The following is a 20838-nucleotide window of genomic DNA, read 5'->3' as shown; positions in this document are numbered from 1 at the left end:
GTTCTTGCTCTTTATGAGAGTGCTGCCCCGCCAAGCTGAGGTCTTTGGTAATTTTGGCTCCAGAAAGGCTGGTGCTGTCTGTTTCTGAATGCTAAAGGACAGATGGATAAGAAAGAGCAGATGCCCCCATGGTGACAGGGTCACCCCATGGGTGCTGGGACATGATGCTGGGGGTTCTGGTGGTGATCGGCCTTTCTGTGTCTCCGTAGGTCCCGGGCCCAACGTGCCCCCGGTGTACGGCTTGGAGGTGTCCGATCTCTTGCGGTGGGAGGAGGATGTGCTGAAACCTGCTCTGGAGATTGTGGAGAGCTTCATTCAGGTAACCGGAATGACCACATGAGCCATGACTGGGAACCCAACTGCTCAGTAGTCTCCAAGCCTCATAACTTGGCACTTAGTGTCTCCCATGAGCCTGGCTGTCTGTGTACGTGTCCAACCTTGGGCTTTCCTTGGTTGTTGTCTAAGCTGAAAATGTCTCCTAATGCTCAGTACTCCACTTGTCTTGCGTGGTAGAACTGCAGTGTCTGTCCTGCTAACTCCAGTGTCTGGGTATGGCAGGTTCACAGCCCAAACTCAACCAAAGTGAACACAGCCAAGCGAGTCTTCATAGTAGAAACCACTTTGAGCCAATATAGAGGCTGAGAGAGCTGGGGCTCTGGAGCTTGGAGGAGACTGAGGGGGGACTCATTCATGGGGATCAGTATGGAAAGGGGCAGTGTCAGGAGGATGGAGCCAGGCTCTTCTGGGTGACAACCAGTGACAGGACAAGGGGCAATGGGTACAAACTGGAACACAGGAGGTTCCACTTAAATTTGAGAAGAAACTTGTTGGGGGTGAGGGTGGCAGAGCCCGGCCCAGGCTGCCCAGGGAGGTTGTGGAGTCTCCTTCTCTGCAGACATTCAAACCCGCCTGGACCCCTTCCTGTGGAACCTCAGCTGGGTGTTCCTGCTCCATGGGGGATTGCACTGGATGAGCTTTCCAGGTCCCTTCAACCCCTGACAGTCTGGGATTCTGTGAATATTTAATCTACAGGGACGTGAACCCCCGGTGGAGCCTGTGAAGATGGAGTACGATGTGAACGAGAACAAACGGAGTCATCGTGTGTGTGAGCTCTGCGACAGAGTCATCATCGGGGACAGGGAGTGGGCAGGTAGGACCTGGTTGGGGGTGAAGAGGGGACAGGGAGGGGACACAGCCAGGGATGGAGCGAGGCCGTTCTCTGGAGTGGAGCAGAGCGGCTTCCTCGGCTGTCTCTGCTTGGCTGGATGACCCTCAGCACCTGGTCTTGGGCTTTCAAGGATTGTTTACAGCCCGGGTGTACAAGCAGCCATTTGCGAGCCCGGAGGGGGTGCGGGAGCGGTGCCACAGCAGCCATCTGTCAGCTCCTCCTTCCCCGCACCGGGAAACGCTGCCGCTCGCTGCCGTCACGCCAGACCTGCCAATCTGTACGTACATTTAGTCAGGCCTGCTGGTCCTTTTCAGCGCTTCAGATACTTTGTCAAAAGCACAGAACAGAATTCTGTTGTGTAAAAGGAAAGTTCCTAATGTTTTTAATAGCTCAGTTTTGCTCCAACTTCTCCTATTTGTCTATTTTCAAAGTATTCCTAGCTGTAATGGTAATAGAAAGGGCTTTTCTATTTTCAATAGACTTACTTTAAAAGAGCTCAGTTGGAATCAGATTAACTCAGTGAGTTTATCTGTGCTGTGAGGCTCACGCTGAGAACCAGAAACAAAAAGTAGTGGAGAAACTGGCTGCAGAAACGCAACTGGTAAATCTCCACGTGTTGCCCAAATGCAGCTGATGCAGACACAATGCAAAGATGCATTTCCCAGCTCCTTGGTCATCGGATTTGAACGAGTTGCTTGTTCCTATTGATCCAGTGAACTGCTGAAAGCAAAGATGGAAGTTGGCTCAGAATAGGAAGCTTGTTGTAGTGAGGTTTTAGCCAGTCTCAGTTCTGAAGGAGCTTTAGCTGCTCCAGAACTCGAAGACTCCAGAGCTCTCAGGGTCCATGTCATCCTCCCAGATCCAGCAGGTTTAATGACCGAGCAGGAACTCCTCAAGGTCCCCAAAACCCCCGCAGCTACGTGTCCTCTGGGGATGTCACCCCAAAATCTGATCGATGGTGACAAGACCTTTCTCAGCCAAAATCAGCTGTTGTTCTCTGCATCCAGCTGAATTTGGCTCCAATCCCCACCGGGTGGGAGAAGAAATGGTCCAAAACCTGGGTGTTACTTGTAACTGCAAAGTGTAAAAGCTCAAAGGGAAGTGAAAACGGTCGTGGGAGCTGAGTTGATCTGCAATCTGCTCTGTTTTCTTAAGTCAAATTACAGATGGTTCTGGGAACTGCTTCCCATTACCCCCCTGGCTCTGGAAGATCTTTAAATTGTATCTAATTTTACAATTTGTGTGGACTTTAAAGACCAAACCTTCCCAGACAGCTGCACAAATCAGTGCTTCTTCCAGCCACCGTAAGCTTTACAAACCTTTTTTTGGTGTTGCTTGTGACAAATTCTAAGAGGTAAGACTTTATTTCGATCTGAGGGTGACCCTCCAGCATTGCAGCGGCAGGTTTGCAGGCAATTCCATCCTTTGGCAGAAAAGGACGACTGGAAAACACCCGAGGGCCTTGATTCGGTGAACACATACCCTCGTTTAATTAAGGCCCTGCGTGAAAAGTTTGCTGCCTTAATTGCTGCTCTGATCTCTTGGAAACAGCAGAACTGCCCTGCTAAGGTGGTGCATTGGGCTGGTTAGACAAAGCGCCTTCTCCTTAGATAACACCACTGATAGCGGAGGTTTTGCTGTCCTTAACTATGTGATTTCAAGCGGAAATGCAGCTCCTGCTGCCCCGCAGCGTCGGTGCAAGGTGCACCCCGGGATTGCGCCTCTGTTCCCATCCGCCTCCTGCTGAAGGAGCTGGAGGCCTTGCTCAGGAGTCATGCAAAAGCACCGTTCTGCTCTACACTCCATCCCTACTGCTCTGTAGCTGTTCAGGATATCCCGGCGCTGCGGTGCAGGTATCCGGGGTTACATATGATCCTGACTGCGCTCCACGGGCTGCCGGGAGTTGCACAACCTCACCCGCGATGTGCCGCCTCTTTGGTGACGCTTCCCTTTTTCCCGGTGTCGTGTCTCGCTTGGGAGCGGAGTTGATGGGAGAGTTGTGTCCTGATGATCCAGAGTCTTCTGCATATACAGGACCAGGACTTTTCCCTCTCCCGGTCCTTCTTGGAAGGGTTGGTGCCTTCCTGTGTAACCTCATCTGGGTCTTCCTGCTCTGGCGGGGGGATTGCACTGGATGAGCTTTGAGATCCCTTCCAACCCCTGACATTTTGGGATTCTGTCCCCCTCTAAGCCCTGGTAGTTTGGCCTAGAACTGTCCTGAAAACCCAGGGCAGGGCTTGGGAGTTCCACTTTTCAGCGGGAATGAGTTATACGGGAGGATGGGAAGGGAAGCTCGAGTTCCCCTGAGTTAAATGCTCTGTTTGCCTCTTCCTGCAGCTCACACACGCTCCAAATCCCACCTGCACCACCTGAAGAAGAGAAGGAAGCTGGAGGCCGCCAGCCGTGCTGCAGAGACCAAGGGGGACGGTGCGGGCACAGAGATTTCAGGCGAGGACAGTGTCCCACCTTTGCCATAAACCTGCAAACCACCTGGCGAAGGCAGCAGCCGCGCTTCCACCTGGACGGCGAGGAAGCGACTTAGTCCTGGGTGGCCTTGAACGAGCTGAGTCATTTTTTGGGGATGAAGCAGGTGTGTAAGTGATGGTCAAAGGCCATCGGGTGCGTCAGATCCTCTTCGTGTGGCCCCACGGCGCTGTGTTCCCGTGGAGGGGCTGGGCCCGGGGCGAGGCTGCGGGGAGCATCCTCCCATGCCGAGCGTTCATTCCTGCCAGGAGCGCAGCGTTACCCCTGGAGTGGCTGAGCCCATCCTCCGGCGTGCGAACGGGTCGTTCTCAGAGACAGAAACACCCCGCACTCCTCCAGCTTGGCCAGGAGTGCAACTCCAGAGCTGAGCGAGCTCTTCCTGCCTTTATTGTGGAGAGGATTTTCTTTTATATGGAAATAAAGTCGCAAGATTACTGTGAGTTCTCCTCACTATTAACAAGCGCAGTTTTCTTGCTCTCTGTTTCCACCTGGACACAGGGGTAGGACATCCAGACCTGGTTCTTTTTTCCAGCCACCTTTTCTGCCATTTGTGAGCAGATGTTCTCAGCTCGGTGCAGGCGGCCTGGTCCCTGTGCACACAGCAGGTGCAGAAGGAGCTGGCACCTGTTAAACAGGAACTTGGAAATGATCTCATCAAGTTTGCAACAGATGAGCCTTGTCCTACTTAAAGCTGAATTCCCGGGGGTTTACACTGTGGTTTGGCAGCAGGAACCGGCCCCGCATTTGAATCCAAGTTGCTGAGCAGCAAATTCCTCGTGCCGTGTCCGCGAGGCAGTTGGTCTCTATGGTCTCAATCCTGGGGGATGCGAGCACCGGCTGTGCCACCATGCTTCCCGCTCTGGTGGAACCAGGAGGGCCTTTCCCTGGCAAATGCCATCAGGATGGTTCTTCCTGGGTGGGTTTTGGGTTGGTAGAGCACATGGCAATGCACCATGTGGCGAGAGCGCAGCCTGCGAGGGGAAGGGCTGCGTGGGTGGATGCTCTGGGGATGTCTGCTCTGGTGGGGATTAGGTTAAACCTCCCATTTGCCTTCCTCGGCATTGAATTATTCCTGCAACGCCCCATGGGGCGGCTGCCTTGGGCCGTTTGGTAGGGGTATGGGGCGGCTCAGGAGCTCGGAATGAGGGGAATATGCAGGGAAGAGCTGGGAATTTGCATTGGCTTTTCTCTGGGCATCAGCTTTGCAACGCTGGGCACCGCGTTGGTGTTGCTGGGTCGGTCTGCAGCGCCAGCTCAACCTTCTCCTCCAGCCCGGACTTGTTTGCCATCCATGCTGACTCAAGCCTACGTGGATCCGGGCTCAGCCCAGCGCTGGAGTGCGTGGCCGAGGGGTCATGGCGGGGAACCGCGTTCTCCTGGCCTGGATGGACGAAATGCAGGTGAGGCCGAGTGTAAAAAGCCCCATTCCACACCGATGTGCTGAGTGTGGTGTTTTGATAGCGTGGACATGTCGAGTCATCTCCCCAGGCCCGGCTGGGCTCATGGAGGCAGCTCTGTGAATGAGGGCTGGGATTATCTGCTCTGCCTCCTGCGTGCAGTCAGATGACCAGACCCTTCGAAATGGATTTCATAGCCTTAATCGGTTTAATATGAACTTTGTTATCCCCACAGATAAATGTTATTCCTCTCCCACAATAGCTGCTGGTCTGTTTTGCTCGTGATCAGGCACTGCTGCAGCTGCTGCCGGGCAGGGGCTCCCAGGCTTTCCCCCTTCCCTGTGCCTTATTTTGGGGGCAGCAGCTCCTGTGTGTCCCAGGAGAGCGGGGGTCCGGCACACTTGCTCGTCCATGCAGTTGCCAGCCCGGTAAAGGATGATGGAAGCACGTCCCGGTCCTCCCAGCAGCACCAAGCAGGTGAGTTTTCTTTCTTGGAGAGGCTGGGGCTGTCGATGAGGACACAGCTTTGTATTTCTGCAGCGCCAGGACCAGCATCGCTGCCGTGATTTGCTTTGCGAGGAAGAAGCCGGTTTGTGTTGCGTTTCTGTTCGAAGGACTCACGTCAGGGACCCTCCTGGTGAGGGTCACACCAGCCCTGACACCGGCACGTGTTCAGCTCCTGTTCCTCCAGCTCTGGCCTCTTGCAGAAGGGACAAACAATGCGGAATTCCTGGCCAGGACTCACTGAGAAAGTTGTGGTGGCCTCAGGTTTCAGGCTGCTGTCAGTGCCGAGAGGTTTGGGGATGGGGAGCGACACTTGGCTCCATCTGCCCTCCGCTAATCCCCAGACAAACGCAGCTCTTCCATCTGTGCAGCCGCAGCCAGCGAGCCCATCACACCAGCCACTTAATCTAAATGGCTTTGGCCAAAGATAAGGTCATTAATTACACTGGGATTAGAAAACAGTCCAGGCCTGGCGTGGCTTGGCTCGCCATCAGTTAAAGTCCTCGGTGCCCTGGCCTGGCTGAGTGTTTGGGGATGTTCAGGTGGAGAAGAGAAGCTCTGGGAAGACCTTATCACACCTTTCTGTACTTAAAAGGAGCCCATGAGAAAGATGGGGACAGACTTTTGAGCAGGGGCTGTTGCGATAGGACGAGGGGTGATGGTTTTAAACTAAAGGAGGGAGATTCGGGCTGGACATAAGGAAGGAATTGTTGGCCCTGAGGGTGGTGAGAGCCTGGCCCAGGTTCCCAGAGAGGTGGTGGATGAACCATCCCTGGAGACATCCCAGGCCAGGCTGGACGGGGCTCTGAGCAACCTGAGCTGGTGAAGATGTCCCTGTCATGGCAGGGGGGCACTGGGGGACATTTGAAGGTCCCTGCCCAGAGAGGTGACGGATTCCCCGCCGATGCCCCGGCCATGGTTCGCAGGGGCTGTGGAGGAGCCGTGTCGCAAGAGCCTGAAAATGAAAGGAGCTGTTGGCTGGGGTTGTGCAACACCGTGCGCGTCCCGCGGGAGTTCGGTGGCTTTGGCGGCAAAGCCTGGGCGTGCGTGGCCAAATCCTGGCGCTGGGCCTGGGAAATGCCGGTATCCAAAGGGCGGGGGGCTGCCAGGTCTCCCTCTCTCTTTGTCCCCTTCTTGTGCTGCCCGTGGTCCCCTGGGGCTGGCTGAGGGGTGCGGGGCCATGTGAGGCTGTGATGGGCGGGTGGATGTCCCCACACTGGGGACAAACCAGTGGGGGAGTCGGGAGCTCAGGGGGCTGTAGGACCCTCCATTGTGCCCCAGAGGCAATGGTCATTACCCACTGCACAGATGGGGACACTGAGGCACGGGGACCCTGCCAGAGCTGCCACCCCACGGGGGTGCTGGTGTCACACACGGGGTGCCCATCGGCAGCGGGGGGGCCGTGTGGGGCAGCTGGGGGGGCTGGGCTGGCAGTGCAGCCGCTGCCATGGCGGGAAAGGTGGCGGGAGGGAAAGCGCGGGGGGGCAGCGGGACAACAAACCCCGGGCAGGGACTTGGCCCTGTGCCCCAGAGCCTGGCCGGGCTGGGGGAGCGCTGGGGTGTCCCTGGAGGGGGTGACACAGCCCCTGCCGCGGGCTGGCACAGGGCCCTGTGCTGCGGGGGGCACGTCGGGGGGTCCCGAAGCTTGGGGGGCTGCGGGTGGAGGCTGAGAGCCAGGGGGTCCCCTGTGGTGGGGCTGGCAGGAGCCGGGGGGCCGCTGGGGCGGCGTTGTCACGGTGTCACGGGGCCATCGGCCGGCAGAGGGACGGGTCCCGCGGCAGCCGCCGTGGCCTCCAGCAGCTCCCAGTGCTCCCAGTCTGCAGCTGCTGGGGCACTGGGGCAGGAGGGTGCCCTGGATGGGCTGGATCGGGAGCAGCTGGGGGGCCGCCCCACCATGGGGGGACCATCCTGGGACCAGCCCTTGGCTGTAGTCACCCTGAAGGCTCCTGGTCACCAGCAGTGTGACAGTGGCTGGGAGATGGGTCCCCAGGGTGTCACAGGGGGGATGTGGTCCCTGTGGGGGTTCAGTCCCTGGGGTGTCACACATGGGGTCCCTGGGGGGTTCAGTCCCTGGGGTGTCACAGATCGGGTCCCTGGGGGGTTCAGTCCCTGGGGTGTCACAGGGGGGATGTGGTCCCTGGGGGGTTCAGTCCCTGGGGTGTCACACATGGGGTCCCTGGGGGGTTCAGACCCTGGGGTGTCACAGATCGGGTCCCTGGGGGGTTCAGTCCCTGGGGTGTCACAGATCGGGTCCCTGGGGGGTTCAGTCCCTGGGGTGTCACACATGGGGTCCCTGGGGGGTTCAGTCACTGGGGTGTCACAGATCGGGTCCCTGGGGGGTTCAGACCCTGGGGTGTCACAGATGGGGTCTTTGGGGGGTTCAGTCCCTGGGGTGTCACAGGGGGGATGTGGTCCCTGGGGGGTTCAGCCCCTGGGGTGTCACACGTGGGGTCCCTGGGGGGTTCAGCCCCTGGGGTGTCACGGATTGGGTCTTTGGGGGGTTCAGTCCCTGCGGTGTCACAGCCCCAGGTGCCTCCAGCTGGTGTGGTGCCGGTTGGGACACGGCAGAGATGGCCCCGCTCCAGCCATGAACAGATTAAATGTCATTTTATTTCATACCCCCCCCAAAAAAAATGTAGAAAAGAAGAGGTGAGTGGAGATTTCACTGCTCGTATTAAAAATCTCCCAGGTGCGACTGAGCCGTTTCCACCAATCCGTGCGATCCACAGGGATGTTTGTTCCTCTTCCGGGTGCTCGGGGACACGGATGGGGACAAGGGTGCCACCCACCCCTTTCCCCCTCCCCAAGGTGCCCCCAGTGCTGTCACTGGCCCCATCAGCACATCCCTGCCTGGCACCATCCTGCCCAGCCCCAGCACCCCCAGCGCGGTGTCCCCATGGTGCCACCAGCACCTCGTGTCCAATAATTAGGCGCTGATTTGGGGGTCGGAAAGGGGGGGCAGGAGCATGTTGGGGGGTGGCCTTGGGCCATTTTGATTTTTTGTTGTTGCGTTTCTATGTATTTCTCATTGTCCCTTTTCCCTCTGTACAAAATGAGCGGAATGGTCATGGGTGTGGGTGAGGCGGTGAGGGTGCGCGGGGTCGGGCCGGCTCCGGTGCCCCCGCCGCGCTCACTGCAGCAGGGCCCGGATCTGTTTGGACGTGGTGTCGTCGTTGAGGTGCCGAGTGGTGTACCTGGGCGGAGAGGGGACTGTCACACTGTCACCCTGCAGCACCCCCACCTGCTCTGTCACCGTCACCCCACAGCGCCATCAAGGATGCCACAGCGCCCCCCGTGTCCCCCAAACCCTGGCTCACCTCAGAGCGTTCAGGAGCCCCTCGGTGCTGGTCGAAGGTTGGTCTTTCAAGACTTTGATGCAGCCTTTCATCTGGAGGGGGGAGTGAGAGAGGCAGTGAGCACCCAGACTTACCACAGGGGTTGATCCCCTTCCTCCCCATCCTCCTCCTCACTGCTTGGTAGGGGATGAATTCCCCTCTGGACCAGCTCAGAGATGTCCCCATAGGGGACATTCCAGGCATCATCACTGTGCTGGGATGGGTGGGATGGGTGTTCTCGCCGCCATGGCCACTCACGTCAATCTTAGAGGTCTTGGCGAAGGCCCCCACGGGGTGGACGTGGTCGTAGAGGATGATGACGCCGACCATCACCCTCATGCAGAAGAGAAGGGTCTCGGTGTTGGTGAAACGGCTCCGGTACTCCCTGTGCCGGGAGAGGGGTGGCTGAGCCCTGGGGGGTGGCACAGGGGCCACCGAGATGTCCCCATGTGTGTGGGGGGTACTCACGGGGTCTCCAGCATCACCCTGCAGACACAGGCCATGGTGCTCAGGCAGTCGGTCGTGTCCTCGATCGGGAGCGTCTTGTTCTGAAACCCAACAGGTCCCGGCTGCCACCTCCTCCCTGACCCCCACATAATGCCAGGGGGGGGTCCCCCCCACCCCAAGGGTCCCCCTGGCCTTGCTCACCTCCGAAACAAACTTGGTGGTGGCATTGCTGAGCGTTTTGAGCATGGGGGTGGCTTCAGCGTAGAAGAGGGACATCCTGTTGGCCATCTCATTGTTCACCTCGCTCTCCGCATCCAGCTGTGATGGGGATGATGGGGACTATTGGGGTGACTGACCCCCCAAGGCCATCCCTGGATTGGGGGGCCAGCACCGTCCTCTCACCTGCAGGTTGTTGATGCGATTTCGGCTGATGGTCCTTCTGTAGTAGCTGAAGTCGTTCTGGATGGCGGGGTTGGTCATCTGGCATTAGGGTCTGCCATTAGGGTTGGGGTAGGGGGCCACGGGGGAGCCTTGGGCGCCCCGAGGGACTGGGGCTTTTGCACAGTCCCAGTTTAGGAATGCCACGGGTCCCCACAGCCCTTGTCCCACCCCAGGGGGGCATGGGGAGGTACCTTGAGCTCGTCGAAGCTGAGGGTGAAGTGCAGGATCTCTGCAAACTGCTTGGCTAAGGCTTGTTCCCGCTCGAGGTGCTGGGTCGGGGCGTACGGGGGGCTGGTGAGGGCCTCCAGCAGGCTCCGCAGGGCGTTCTCTGCGGACAAAGCACTGCTGGTCCCCCCCTGCACCTCCCCAACCCCACCTGGGGAAACTGAGGCACGGGGCAGCACCTGAGCACAGCCCATGGCCAGTGCTCCCCAAACCCTGCCCCGCTCCTGCATCCGAGGAGGGATGTGGTGCAACGGGGGGATGCGGGGAAGGTGGATGTGGGCTCGGGGCGCTCACCCAGCCGCAGGGAGAACTCGTAGAAGCGCTTCAGCTTGGCGACAAGCGGGCAGACGGCGCTCCAAGCCCGCTCCTGCAGCCGCAGGTCCCCCGGGTTTTGGATGGCCTGTGGGGACGAGAGCAGCGGCGTTGTCCTGAGCCACGGCGGGTTGGGGGCGGCGGGTGCCAGGGGCTGCACCCACCTCTCGGATCTCCTGCCCGGCGCCCGTGTAGGACTGCAGCTCGGCCAGCACGGCCTGCGCCTCCTCCAGCACGGCGTTCACCTGGTTCCACACCGCCGTCTCGGCCTCCGTCGGCTGCGCATCTGCAGGGCAGCGCCCCGGGGAGAGAAACCCGGAGGGCTCTGAGCGGGACCCCGGGGTGGCGAGAGCCTGGGTGGGGTGTCAGCACCCCGACCCCCGGCTCTCCCGCCAGCCCGCAGCCCTTCCTGCTGGGTTTTGTCCCCCCGGATCGGTGTCCTTGCCCAAATTTGAGCCAAGCCGTGGAGGGGGGGGTCAGGCGGGGGTGTCCTGGCTGCCCTGTGACCGTTGTCCTGCAGCCCCAACAGGCTGCAAATTGCCCCAGGGAAGAGATGTGGAGCGATAGCTCCTGTCCCACCGGCCGTGGGCCCCCCCTCTCCTGGGAGACCCCCGGGTGGAGAAGGTGCGGTGGGGAAGGACATCGGGGATGGCTGCGATGGGATGGGTGACGGGGTACGAGAACTCAAAAACGGCGTGGATGTGGAACTCAGAATTAAGTACGGAATGGAATTTAGCTAAAATAAAAAGGAAAATAAAAATCCCATCTCACTTTCAAAGTCAAGGAAAAAATTAGGGCCTTGGTCAAGTTCGTTATAAGTCAACACTTTAAGAAGGTTCCCCATGTGAAACCTGCAAGAGAAGAAACAAGAGGAAAAGCAGCGTGATGGGGAGGTGGTGCGTGCGGAAGAGGTGCTGGGGGGGGCAGGAGCCGGTGGCCGGAGCCCCCGTGTCCTCCCCCCGCTGCTCCCGGGGGGCTCAGGGCGCTCCCAGCCCCGGCTGCAGCCTCTTCCCCCCCTCGATGGCGATGAGCGCTGGCAGATGGGGTGATGGAGAGGAAGGAGCGAAGGGAGGAGAGAGCCGCCGGGCTCCGGCGAGGAGGGCGAGGTACTGAGTGAGTCCCCAGAGTCTCGGCTACGGGTGTCCCCCCTCTAGCTGGGGGGTCCTAGGGAGCCCCATAGCCCTGTCCCCATGCGGGGGCTGCGGAGGGGGCTGGAGGTGGGTGGAGGTTGTTGCTGTCCCAAAGGATGCATGAGGAGCCCAGAAGGTCCCTCGCCGTGGGAACAGGGTGGCTGTGTGACCCCAATCCCCCAGCCCAGCCCCACAGCCCAGCCCCGGCTGTTTCGGCTGTGCCGGTGCCGGGGACGGTGTGTCTGTCCCCGCAGGGGTGAGTGGTTGCTGCTGCACTATTTTTACCCCCCTTGCTCTTGCTCTGAGCTCTGTCCCAGGAGGAAGATGGGGCAGAGGGAGGAAGCGGGGGGCACAGAGCTGTGCTGGGTCTGGCACCCCGCCTTGGTGGCTGTCACCTCCTGTACACCCCCATGTCCAGCCTGGGAGGTCCCCAGTCACGCTCTCCTGTCCCAGTTAGCCCAGGCCAGAGAAAAGCTGGGATGGGGGGACCTGGGTCCCTGTCCCACGGGTGCAGGATGTGACCCCTGTGTCACCCCTCCCAGCACCTCAGGCGGCACAGATCCTTCCCTCCTCCTCCCCCGGCATCCAGGCTGTCCCTGCCGTGGCGGTGGCGGGGGACATGCCACACAGCCCCCTGGTGCCATCAACTGTTCCTGAAGTCCCCATGGGCGGGGACATATCCTGCATCCCTGTCACTTGGCCAGGGACATCTCCCTGTGCTTTCAGATGGGGTATCTCTTTGTGTCCCACTCCCCTGCCCCACTCAGCCCTTTGTGGGGCACAGCCAGGGCTGCCTCAGGCACCTGGGGACACCGAGGCTGCTTGGGGACACTGTGGCTGTCCCCCTCTTCCATAGAGCAGCCCCGGCGGCAGCCCCGGGCCCCTCCCCATGCCCACCCTGTTCATGGGACTTACTTTCAAAATCCAGGAAAAAATGAGGACAGTTTTCTAAATCTTTGCCCAATACCTTTATCAGGTTGCCCATGGCCAGCAGACCTGAGCGAGAGAAACAGAACAGAGTGGAACAGCACCGGTGCCACCGGCCCGATGCTCCAGCACACCCGAGCCCCCGAGCACCTACCTGCACCCGTCCCACCGGGCTCCACACCCCACGGCCCCAGCCCACACCCCCTGGACAGGACTCGGGGTGTGAGCTCTGCCCAAAATGCTTTGGGGAGGGAAGTGGGGTGGGGGTTTGTGTCAGTGCTTCCTCTGGGTGCCCTTGGCTGCGCCACCCCCCTAAAACACCCCAGTTCCCCCAGCCCAGCCCCAATGCAAAGCTGGGGGGCTGCCCCAGGTGACCCCTGTGGGGCTGCGCCGCTTCCCCTGGGTGACAGCGCTGGGCATCCCCAGGGAAAGGGGAAGAGCCCAAGTGGGATTTCTGCCCCACTGACCCCGTTTGGGGGTCTGGTACCCTCACCAGAGCATCCCACCCACCCCACAGCCACAGGTCCTTACCTCAGTGACTGGTGTGGTGGCTACGACGGGATCAGGGGCTGTGCCACCCCCCTGGGTCACTTCATGGGCCAGCAGGGACCTGCAGGCGGGAGGATGGGAGGGTCAGGCCACCCCCAGGGATCCCCCCACCCGGGGGTAAAAGTGGGACACTGGGTCCCCCCACTCCGGCTCGCAGCCCTGCACATCCCCACCAGCCTTCACCTGATTTGCTTCAATCATTTCATTACTGCCAGAAGCCACCCGGAGCTTCCCAGGGCTGCGGCGCTCTCCATGTCACCGGGCACTGACCGAGCATCTCTTCCCTCTGCACCCCTCGGGGACACCTGCCGGCTTGGGGACAACCCTGGGTGCTGGGGGGACTCTGGGGTGCCCGGGGCAGCCCCAGGGGTGGGAGATTCACACCCGTTTTGCTCAGAAATGCTGCGACCGGTGTCCTCCCGCCCATGCCGCGGTTGTCCTTGATGGGCGACTCGGGGCTGGGATTTGTCACTGCTGAACTCTGCCTGTGCCCAGGGAGGGGCACGAATGGGTCCCCGTGGTCCTCAGCATGGGGACACCCCGGCATGAGGCCTGAGCTGTGGTTTGGGGATTGGGTAACCCCCCCCAGCCACACCCGAGGTGGCCCCGGGTTTTGTTCCCCCCCTGCAGTGGCCTCCCAGCACCCCAGCCCATCTCAGCACCCGCTCCTCTCTCTGCTCCCCATGAGCATCCTGCCACATGGGGACCCCACGGTGGGTGTCACCTCCACGGGGACATCCCAGCTGACAGGGAGAACCACCCCCCACGCTCCAGGCAGGGCCGAATCCTGCAACCAGGAGCATCACTCCCCCCCAGGAGCAGCAAAGCCCCTGGATCTGGCTGTCCCCGTGTCACCCGGGGCTGTTTTGGGGCTGTGTCCCTTTGCATCACCATGGGCACTGCAGCCTGGTGCAGCACCGTACCCACGGCCAGGGTTGCCCCTTCCCCTTGGCTTGGTTCTGCACCCCGCAGCCCCCCCTGCCCGCTGGGTGCCCACTGTCACCACCGAGCCTCCCCTGCCACTGTCCCCCAGCCCTGTCCGCGCTGGCATCGCCGCAGCTGCTGCAGGGTTGGACGCACGGTGCCTGGAGGATTTTTGGGGTGGGGGGGCACATTATCCCCAGCAGCCAGATGCTGCCCCAGGATCAGCCAGGGCACCCCCAGCCCTGCCCAGCGTGGGGTTGGGGCTTCCCAGGGTTGTCACCCCCCCGCACTTTGGGGACATCCCTGGCTGGAGAGAGGCGAGAGGCTCAGCCCCCGGGAGCGGGGGTGCTGGGGCCCTGGCTACGGCTGCGGGCGAGCGGCAGGATTTACCGCAGGGCTGCCGGGGAGCGGAGCCGCAGCACCCGGGCGGCACCGGGAGCACCCAGTGTGCACCCGCACCCACCCGGGGACACCGCGGGGCTGCAGCATCCCCGAGGGGACACACTCTGCACACAACCCCATCACTCCCAGTCCTGGGGGGCACCAGGCTGGGGGTGCAAAGGGAGAGGGACTCCCGCATGGGGCTGCTGCCAGTTTGGGTCCCCAAGGGAGGCAGCCAGCGGCTCCCACAGCCCCCGCTCCGCTCTCAGGCCTGGTGACATCCCTGTCCCGTCCCCCAGTGCTCACCGTGGCGGTGGGGAGCTCGAGGCGTGGGCAGGCGGTGGCCGCGGCCGAGCGTCTGTGGATGCTGCCGGAACGCGGGGTGCCGGGGACGAGCCCCCGCCGCGTGCGTGAGCCGCCCTGCGCCAGCTGCCGAATGCACCACAAAGACCACCATGGCCCCCCCGCCCCACGCCACTGGTGACGGTGACGTCTCAAGTGTGAGGGAGACGGGGACGCTTAACCCCCTGCGTGCCGAGCCGCAAACCTCTGCAGGCTGCAGGGATCAGGGCTCTGCGTCCCATCGGGGTGCTGCTCTTGGGTTTTGGGGGACATGGTGACACCGCCTGGGTGCCTGTCCCACCCCCCGATGGAGTCAGTCTGGCTCTCGGCAGCCCACCCTGAGCAGGGAGAAGGAAGCCCCAAATTTTCCTTTCCCCCTGCCCCAGCTCATGGATGGCACTTCTGCACAGTGTGTCACTGGGAAATGGGGGATTTGGAGGGGTCGCACTGTCCCCAAGGTCCCCCCATCGGGCACAGCCCCCCAGGCTGTGCCAGTGCAGCCCGTAGCCGCTGGGGGAAGCTGCAGTCCTTTGCATTCAGCAGCGTCGCTGGATAACGAGATTTTTCGGAAGCTGCGAGGCCCGGCAGCTCAGCACCCCAGGGCAGGGGGCTGCGGCGACACTGTGCAGGGGTGGGGACCAACGGGCTGTCACAGAGCCAGCGCTGTCTGCAGAGCCGGTCCCCCTGGTGCCCCCTCTGCAATCCCAATGTCCCGTTTGAGCCTGGGCTCACGACAGGGTTTGAGGTGCCCCGATCTGGGTGCTGGGCTCTGCTGGGTGCTCCAGCCCAGGTACTCAGGGCCACCAGTGCCACCAGCCGTGCATGACCCTGGGCATTTCCCCAGCATGGGGACTCGGGGTGTTGCAGCCCCAAGAAGCTGGACACCCCCATACCCCACATCTGCCCTTGTCCCCATCCCTGGAGGGTCCCTGTCGCACCCAAAGCCTGGCGCTTCCCCAGCTCTTCCAGCACCCCTTGCCCCTTCAGCACACCCTGTTCCACAAGCTGAGCTCTGGCAGTCTCAGCCCTGGCAGCCCTGTTACTTCAATTAAGCCCTCATTAATTTTTCAGTCCCCCTGTGCACCCTGAGCGCAGGCGGTTTGCAGCGGCGCTAATTGATGTCTTCTCTACTTAAGTAAGTAAGAACCAGCAGTGGGCTGCCCAGCCAATGCAGGGGGGGCTCATCCTCCCCTGCTCTTGGGGAGGCTCATGGAGAGGTTTTGGGGCCAGACAGAGCCACGTGCCCGGTGGAGGCTGCTGGAGTGACCTGAAAACCATGGGGTTGAATGAGCCCAGCACAAGTGGGGATCCAGCCCTGGACAGGGGCACGGTTCAGAGATGCTGTGTTTACCCAGGGAGGGGTCCCAGCCATCCTGCCCCTGGTGGGGGCGGGTGCTGGATCCCTGCAGCCCTGCTGTGTATAACACAGCTGCAAATATTTGTGTCTTTTTGTAAACCAGCCCTCTGTCACCTCCGGTTGGGGAGTTTCCAACCACCTCCGCAGCGAGGGTGGGTGCACCCCAGAGCAGGGCTGGTCCGGGGGGATGCTGAGCCGTGGGGAAGGGCAGAGCACCCCATGGCACCCCACAGACTGGATGGGGACCAACCGTGGCTGGATGGAGACATCACACTGGGCTCAGTGGCCACCAGCTGCAAGGGCCCGGGTGACACCAGGATCACAGCAGGATGGCCAAGGTCACTAGGAAGAGCTGCCAGCGATCACCATGGAAACGCTCCATGTTTGGTTCTGGAGATCAGAGTTCTGGAGATTGGAGCAGTTATCTCAGCCCTTTCTCTGCACTTCAGCCACGGCTCTGCCCAGCCAGAAGGACCAAGGTGTGTCTGAGCGTCCCCTCCATGCAGGCAGTATGGTCCCTGCTGGTGTCTGCCAGCCCTCAAATGCACCAAGGGCATTTTGGGGATTCTTTGGGATCAAGCACCAACAGGAAGAGCAGCCAGAGGCGGTTGATCGGGGCAGGGGGAGGAGGAAGAGGAGGAAGCACCGAAGCAGCAGCAGAGAGTGGCAGAATGGGCAGAGTGCAGGGGGGCTCTGCTCAAGGCTGGGGACCAGGCAGGCACCTCTGGGCAGGCAGAGCTGGCAGCATCCCTGGTCCTGAAACCAGCATCCTGCCCTGCATCCTAGTCCCAGCATCCTGCCCCGCATCCCGGTCCCACCATCCCACCCCGCATCCCAGACCCGGCATCTTTCCTGCATCCCGGTCCCCGCCGCCCCCCCTCATCCCCTCTACATTTCCCTCCAGCATCTCTCAGTATCCCAGTCCTCGTTTCCCTCCCAGCATCCCAGTACCCTCCCAGTATCCCACCTCTCCCCCCCGCCGCGGCCCCACCCTGCTGATTGACAGCTCTCCCAGCCAACAGGCGGGCGTTGCCGCGGGGGGGGCCGGGCGGCCCTCGGTTACAAGAGGGGCGGGAGCGGCGCGGGCAGAGCCGGCCGGTCGAACCGCGGCCCCTCCGGTACCGGCCCTGCAGAACCGCCGCCTGCCCACGCCGTACGACAGGTAAGGACCGTCGGGGCCGGAGCCGCTCCTCCCCGGGGCTGGGAGCCGGTTCCCCGGTGCGGAGCTACCGCTGGGGCAGGTGCTCGGAGTCGGTTGTAGCGGTTGTGGGGGCCGGTGTTGCGGAGCTGCCCCGGCTGGGCAGAGCAGCCCCTGCACCCGCGGATGCTGCTGCTCCCAGCCCGGCCACCCCATCCATCCCCTGGGCTGGGTCCTGCGCCCTTTCCTTTCTCCCTCCCCGGGTGCTGGAGGATGGGTGCCGTGTGCTGCCCAGGGTGCAGACCCCACTCTGTCCTGTTTTGTGCTCTGAGACGAGCAGTTTGTGTCAAGCGTGTGGTGGCCCTGCTGGCTCCAGCAGCTGCCCCTGTTGTCCCTGCCCTGGTGTGGCCTTTGCCGGGTCGTGCTTGGAAAAGGGAGTCGAGCTCTGTGGACCAAAGGATGCTCTTCCTGAGTCCTGGCCGATTTGAGGGCTTCACTTGCAGGGCAATGTGTGCTGTTTCTAGCAAAGGTCATTGTTGCTGTTTCCTCCAGAGCTGCTCCTTGTGCAGGTGAGAGGCTCCATCCACCTACCAGTGTGGTGTTGGGAGATGCGGGAGGACACGAGCACGGGACATGGTGGGGATTGATCGGTGGCTGCAGGTTAGAGCCGGACTGCGGAACTGGGAGGGCTCACGCGGCTCCGCAGCCAAGCTGGGGATCGCTGGAGAAGCGTTGTGCTCTGTGGGCGTCCGGACGCTTCCTCGGCTCTGGCTGCCGAGGGGTGGTGGGTTAAGCGCTGCCGCGGCAGACGGTGACAGATGCTGGTGGGATGATGGGGCAGGAAGCAGCCTCTGCCTGCGGGATTAGCTGGGAATGAGGATGCCTGGGAGCATGAGGAGCCCCACAAGCTGGGGGAGGCTTGTGCCCACCCCAGGGTACCCCCATGTCCCCCGAGCCCACATGGCCAGGAAATCAGATGCTTGGAAGAGAGATGGCGCTTGGTCGGGCTCCAGGTGAACTTCTACTCAACTTTCTCTATGGAGAGAGAAGCTCCAGGAACTCTCGGCAAACCATCTGCTGCTCGGGCTGAGTGGCGCCGGCAGCCAAGGCTGCGTGGGAGCGGGCACGGCGTGTATCCGAGCAGCTCCGCGTCCTGCCCACGCAGCTGCGGGCTTGCCAGAGCTCCAGCACGCCGCTCCGCAGGCAGCAGAGCCGTCCTCGCCGGGGCATCGCTGCCACCGGCTGGATGCGGCAAGTCGGGTGGTGCCGGGGGATTTTTCACTGCTTTAATGGGAGACTCGGTAACCTCTTCTTTGTCCCATCCTTACAGAGGGAAGCTGGGCATCATGGTCTGGTAAAGGCCACATGAAGAGGAGTTCTGGGTCTTCATTTGTTTTTTGAGTGTTTTTCTGTAGCCCAAAGTGAGCCAGCCTAGGAAACGGGGGCCTCAAGTTGCGCCAGGGGAGGTTGAGGTTGGATTTAGGAAGAATTTCGTCCCCAAAAGGCTGTGGGGCATTGGAATAGGCTGCCCAGGGCAGTGCTGGAGTCACCATCCCTGGAGGGTTGGACAGACGGACATGAGGTTCTCAGGACATGGGGCAGTGCCAGGGGTGGGTTAATGGTTGGACTCGAAGATATTGATGATGGCGCAGGGCCTGGGAGCACCAGCCCTCGCTGTGCCCAATGTGAAGGAGCCGTGTGGTGTTTTCCCTCCCAGGGGCAGCCATGGGCAAGCAGAACAGCAAACTGGCCCCGGAGATGCTGGAGGATTTGGTGAGGAACACGGAGTTCAGTGAGCAGGAACTGAAGCAGTGGTACAAGGGCTTCCTCAAGGACTGTCCCTCCGGTATCCTCAACCTGGAGGAGTTCCAGCAGCTCTACATCAAGGTGGGCTCTGGATGGGGTGCTGAGTGATGCCTACGGGGCTGGAGCACCCTGCTCCTGCCAGGGCAAGGGTGCTGCTTTGGATACAGCCTCTGCGCTGAGCTCCTCCTCCCTGTTTTGATCTCTCTCTTCTATCCACCCTGCAGTTTTTCCCTTATGGAGATGCCTCCAAGTTCGCTCAGCACGCTTTCCGCACCTTTGACAAGAACGGTGATGGGACCATTGACTTCAGGGAGTTCATCTGTGCCCTGTCTGTCACCTCCAGGGGCACCTTCGAGCAGAAACTCAACTGGGCCTTTGAGATGTACGACCTGGATGGGGATGGCAAGATCACACGCTTAGAGATGCTGGAGATCATTGAGGTATCGGTGCTTAAAATCAGCAGGGGTAGCTTGCTTTTTCCAGGCTTTTCATAACTATTGGGTCCCTTTTGGCACAAAGTAATGAGTTTTCCTGCCCAGACCTTTGTCCAAAAGGTACCCTGTACGTACCTGGTTGTAGATGTGCAGCAGCATAGGTTGTACCAGCAGCTAACTGGGTCCCAGCAGAGCAGCAATCCTGTCCCTGCCTTGTCCTGGGACCTTCTGCCCATCCAACATTCCCACTCTGGTACTTTGCTCCTCTTCTTGCTCCAGGCCATTTACAAGATGGTGGGGACTGTGATCATGATGAGGATGAACCAAGACGGGCTGACACCTCAGGAGCGTGTTGACAAGATCTTCGCAAAGATGGACAAGGACAAGGATGACCAGATCACCCTGGAGGAGTTCAAGGAGGCAGCGAAGAGTGACCCCTCCATCGTCCTCCTCCTGCAGTGCGACATGCAGAAATAAAGCCCTGGGGCTCATCGCTGGACTGGCTGCACCAGCCTCTGCCCTCATGGTGGTTTCATCCTCATTTGCTGCTCAGTCTCCCTGTTACCACTTGGTGTGAGCCACATTCCGTCCCTCCTGCTGCCCATCCGCCTCCGCTCCCGGCTGTGTCCTGGGCAGCCCACAGGCTGTAGCTCTCCCTTGATGGGTAGAGCCTGTTCTGGATATTGCCGGCTTGAGGTCACCCCCAAATCAACCCTCTCCCATCCTGGAGCTGGACTCCCTGTAGCCGATGGCGAGCGTCCTGCTTCCCCAGGGCCAACTGTCCCCACATCCCTGCTACTTTCTCCTTGCTTTCCCCCACTGCTCCGCCCGGCCCATTCCCTGATCCCCCCTCATTGCTTGTGATGCCTCCAGGGAGGCTGAGAACTCCCAAATCCTGGCCCTGGTCTCTCCTTCACTGGAGAATGGCCAGAATTGCTCAGGGGACTATAGGGGACAGCAGAAGTGTCCAAGGCCACCCTGGATGGCCAGGGTCTGACCCAGAAGCCACCTTTTACCCCATGACCCATGTGAGCTGGCAGAGCAAGCAGGTGATGTCCACGAGTGGGTGACCTCCACAAGCAAATGATGTTCGCAAGCTGGTGACCTGCACAACAGTCCTGGCAGCATCTTGGATGCTTTGCAGAGTTTCTGGTCTTCCTGGATATTGAGGTGATGCCTGGGGTCCCAAATTGAGGGCAGGGGCTGCTCGACTCCTCCCTGGGGTGAGGTCGGGAGTGTCGTGGTGCTACTGCAGGGACTGGTGGGTCCTGGGTTGGGGCTGTGGAGAGGTGTGGATGGGTCCTGTGCTTGCTGAGCCTCCTGACAAGGCTCTGAGGCCACAAGAAACATGTCTGTCTCCTTACTCCCCCACCATCCCAGCCTGCTGCCTCCATCCCTCTTGCCCCAGGACAGGAATATTGTCACGGATCAGTATTTAGCCTGCACGTTGTGGTGTTGATGACTGTAATATCTGTTAGGAGATAGTGAGGTTGTTATCTATTTTTTTAATGGAAAAATAAACTGTCCCCCATGTGCA

At 60.7% G+C, this 20838-nt stretch overlaps 3 protein-coding genes across 13 annotated transcripts in view; 2 read left to right on the top strand and 1 right to left on the bottom strand.

The window, feature by feature from the left end:
- The window catches only part of TRIT1 (tRNA isopentenyltransferase 1), a 16866-nt gene extending 11558 nt beyond the window's left edge, over positions 1–5308 (top strand). The window contains exons 9-12 of one of the 2 annotated variants that reach the window (XR_011735699.1): positions 210–319; positions 1033–1150; positions 3506–3758; positions 4924–5308. Coding sequence is in view for 1 of the 2 variants with exons in the window: in XM_065857392.2 (XP_065713464.1) it covers positions 210–319; positions 1033–1150; positions 3506–3645 (368 nt within the window). In the remaining variant the exon portion in view is untranslated. Of the gene's footprint in view, positions 1–209; positions 320–1032; positions 1151–3505; positions 4114–4923 lie in introns of those variants that run through there. The other variant, XM_065857392.2, reaches the window with a different exon arrangement.
- On the top strand, positions 4961–20838 carry HPCAL4 (hippocalcin like 4). Of its 5 annotated transcripts, none has more exons than XM_071798908.1 (5): positions 4961–5052; positions 5285–5526; positions 18779–18948; positions 19092–19307; positions 19581–20838. In XM_071798908.1, exons 2-5 carry the CDS (start codon positions 5289–5291, stop codon positions 19776–19778), a joined length of 822 nt encoding a protein of 273 aa, XP_071655009.1. In that variant the 5' UTR covers positions 4961–5052; positions 5285–5288; the 3' UTR covers positions 19779–20838. The 5 variants fall into 5 exon arrangements, with proteins under 5 accessions (XP_071655009.1, XP_071655008.1, XP_065713246.1 ...); XM_065857174.2 differs by lacking the exons at positions 4961–5052; positions 5285–5526 and adding exons at positions 16924–17085; positions 17614–17630; XM_071798907.1 differs by lacking the exon at positions 4961–5052 and having other exon boundaries at positions 5283–5526.
- On the bottom strand, positions 8145–14705 carry LOC136112642 (CYFIP-related Rac1 interactor A-like). Of its 6 annotated transcripts, XM_065857441.2 has the most exons (13): positions 14531–14705; positions 12902–12980; positions 12359–12439; positions 11085–11164; positions 10478–10638; positions 10296–10401; positions 9968–10104; positions 9738–9815; positions 9537–9653; positions 9357–9436; positions 9147–9273; positions 8871–8941; positions 8145–8747 (listed from the first exon to the last, which is right to left on the bottom strand). In XM_065857441.2, exons 4-13 carry the CDS (start codon positions 11155–11157, stop codon positions 8684–8686), a joined length of 1014 nt encoding a protein of 337 aa, XP_065713513.1. In that variant the 5' UTR covers positions 11158–11164; positions 12359–12439; positions 12902–12980; positions 14531–14705; the 3' UTR covers positions 8145–8683. The 6 variants fall into 6 exon arrangements, with proteins under 6 accessions (XP_065713513.1, XP_065713514.1, XP_065713518.1 ...); XM_065857442.2 differs by lacking the exon at positions 12359–12439; XM_065857446.2 differs by lacking the exon at positions 11085–11164 and having other exon boundaries at positions 10478–10599; positions 14531–14704.

Source organism: Patagioenas fasciata, chromosome 25, assembly GCF_037038585.1.
Source record: "Patagioenas fasciata isolate bPatFas1 chromosome 25, bPatFas1.hap1, whole genome shotgun sequence".
Classification (NCBI taxonomy): Eukaryota; Metazoa; Chordata; class Aves; order Columbiformes; family Columbidae; genus Patagioenas; species Patagioenas fasciata.
The sequence above is the reverse complement of the archived record's forward strand: the minus strand, read 5'-3'. Positions and strand labels throughout refer to the sequence as shown.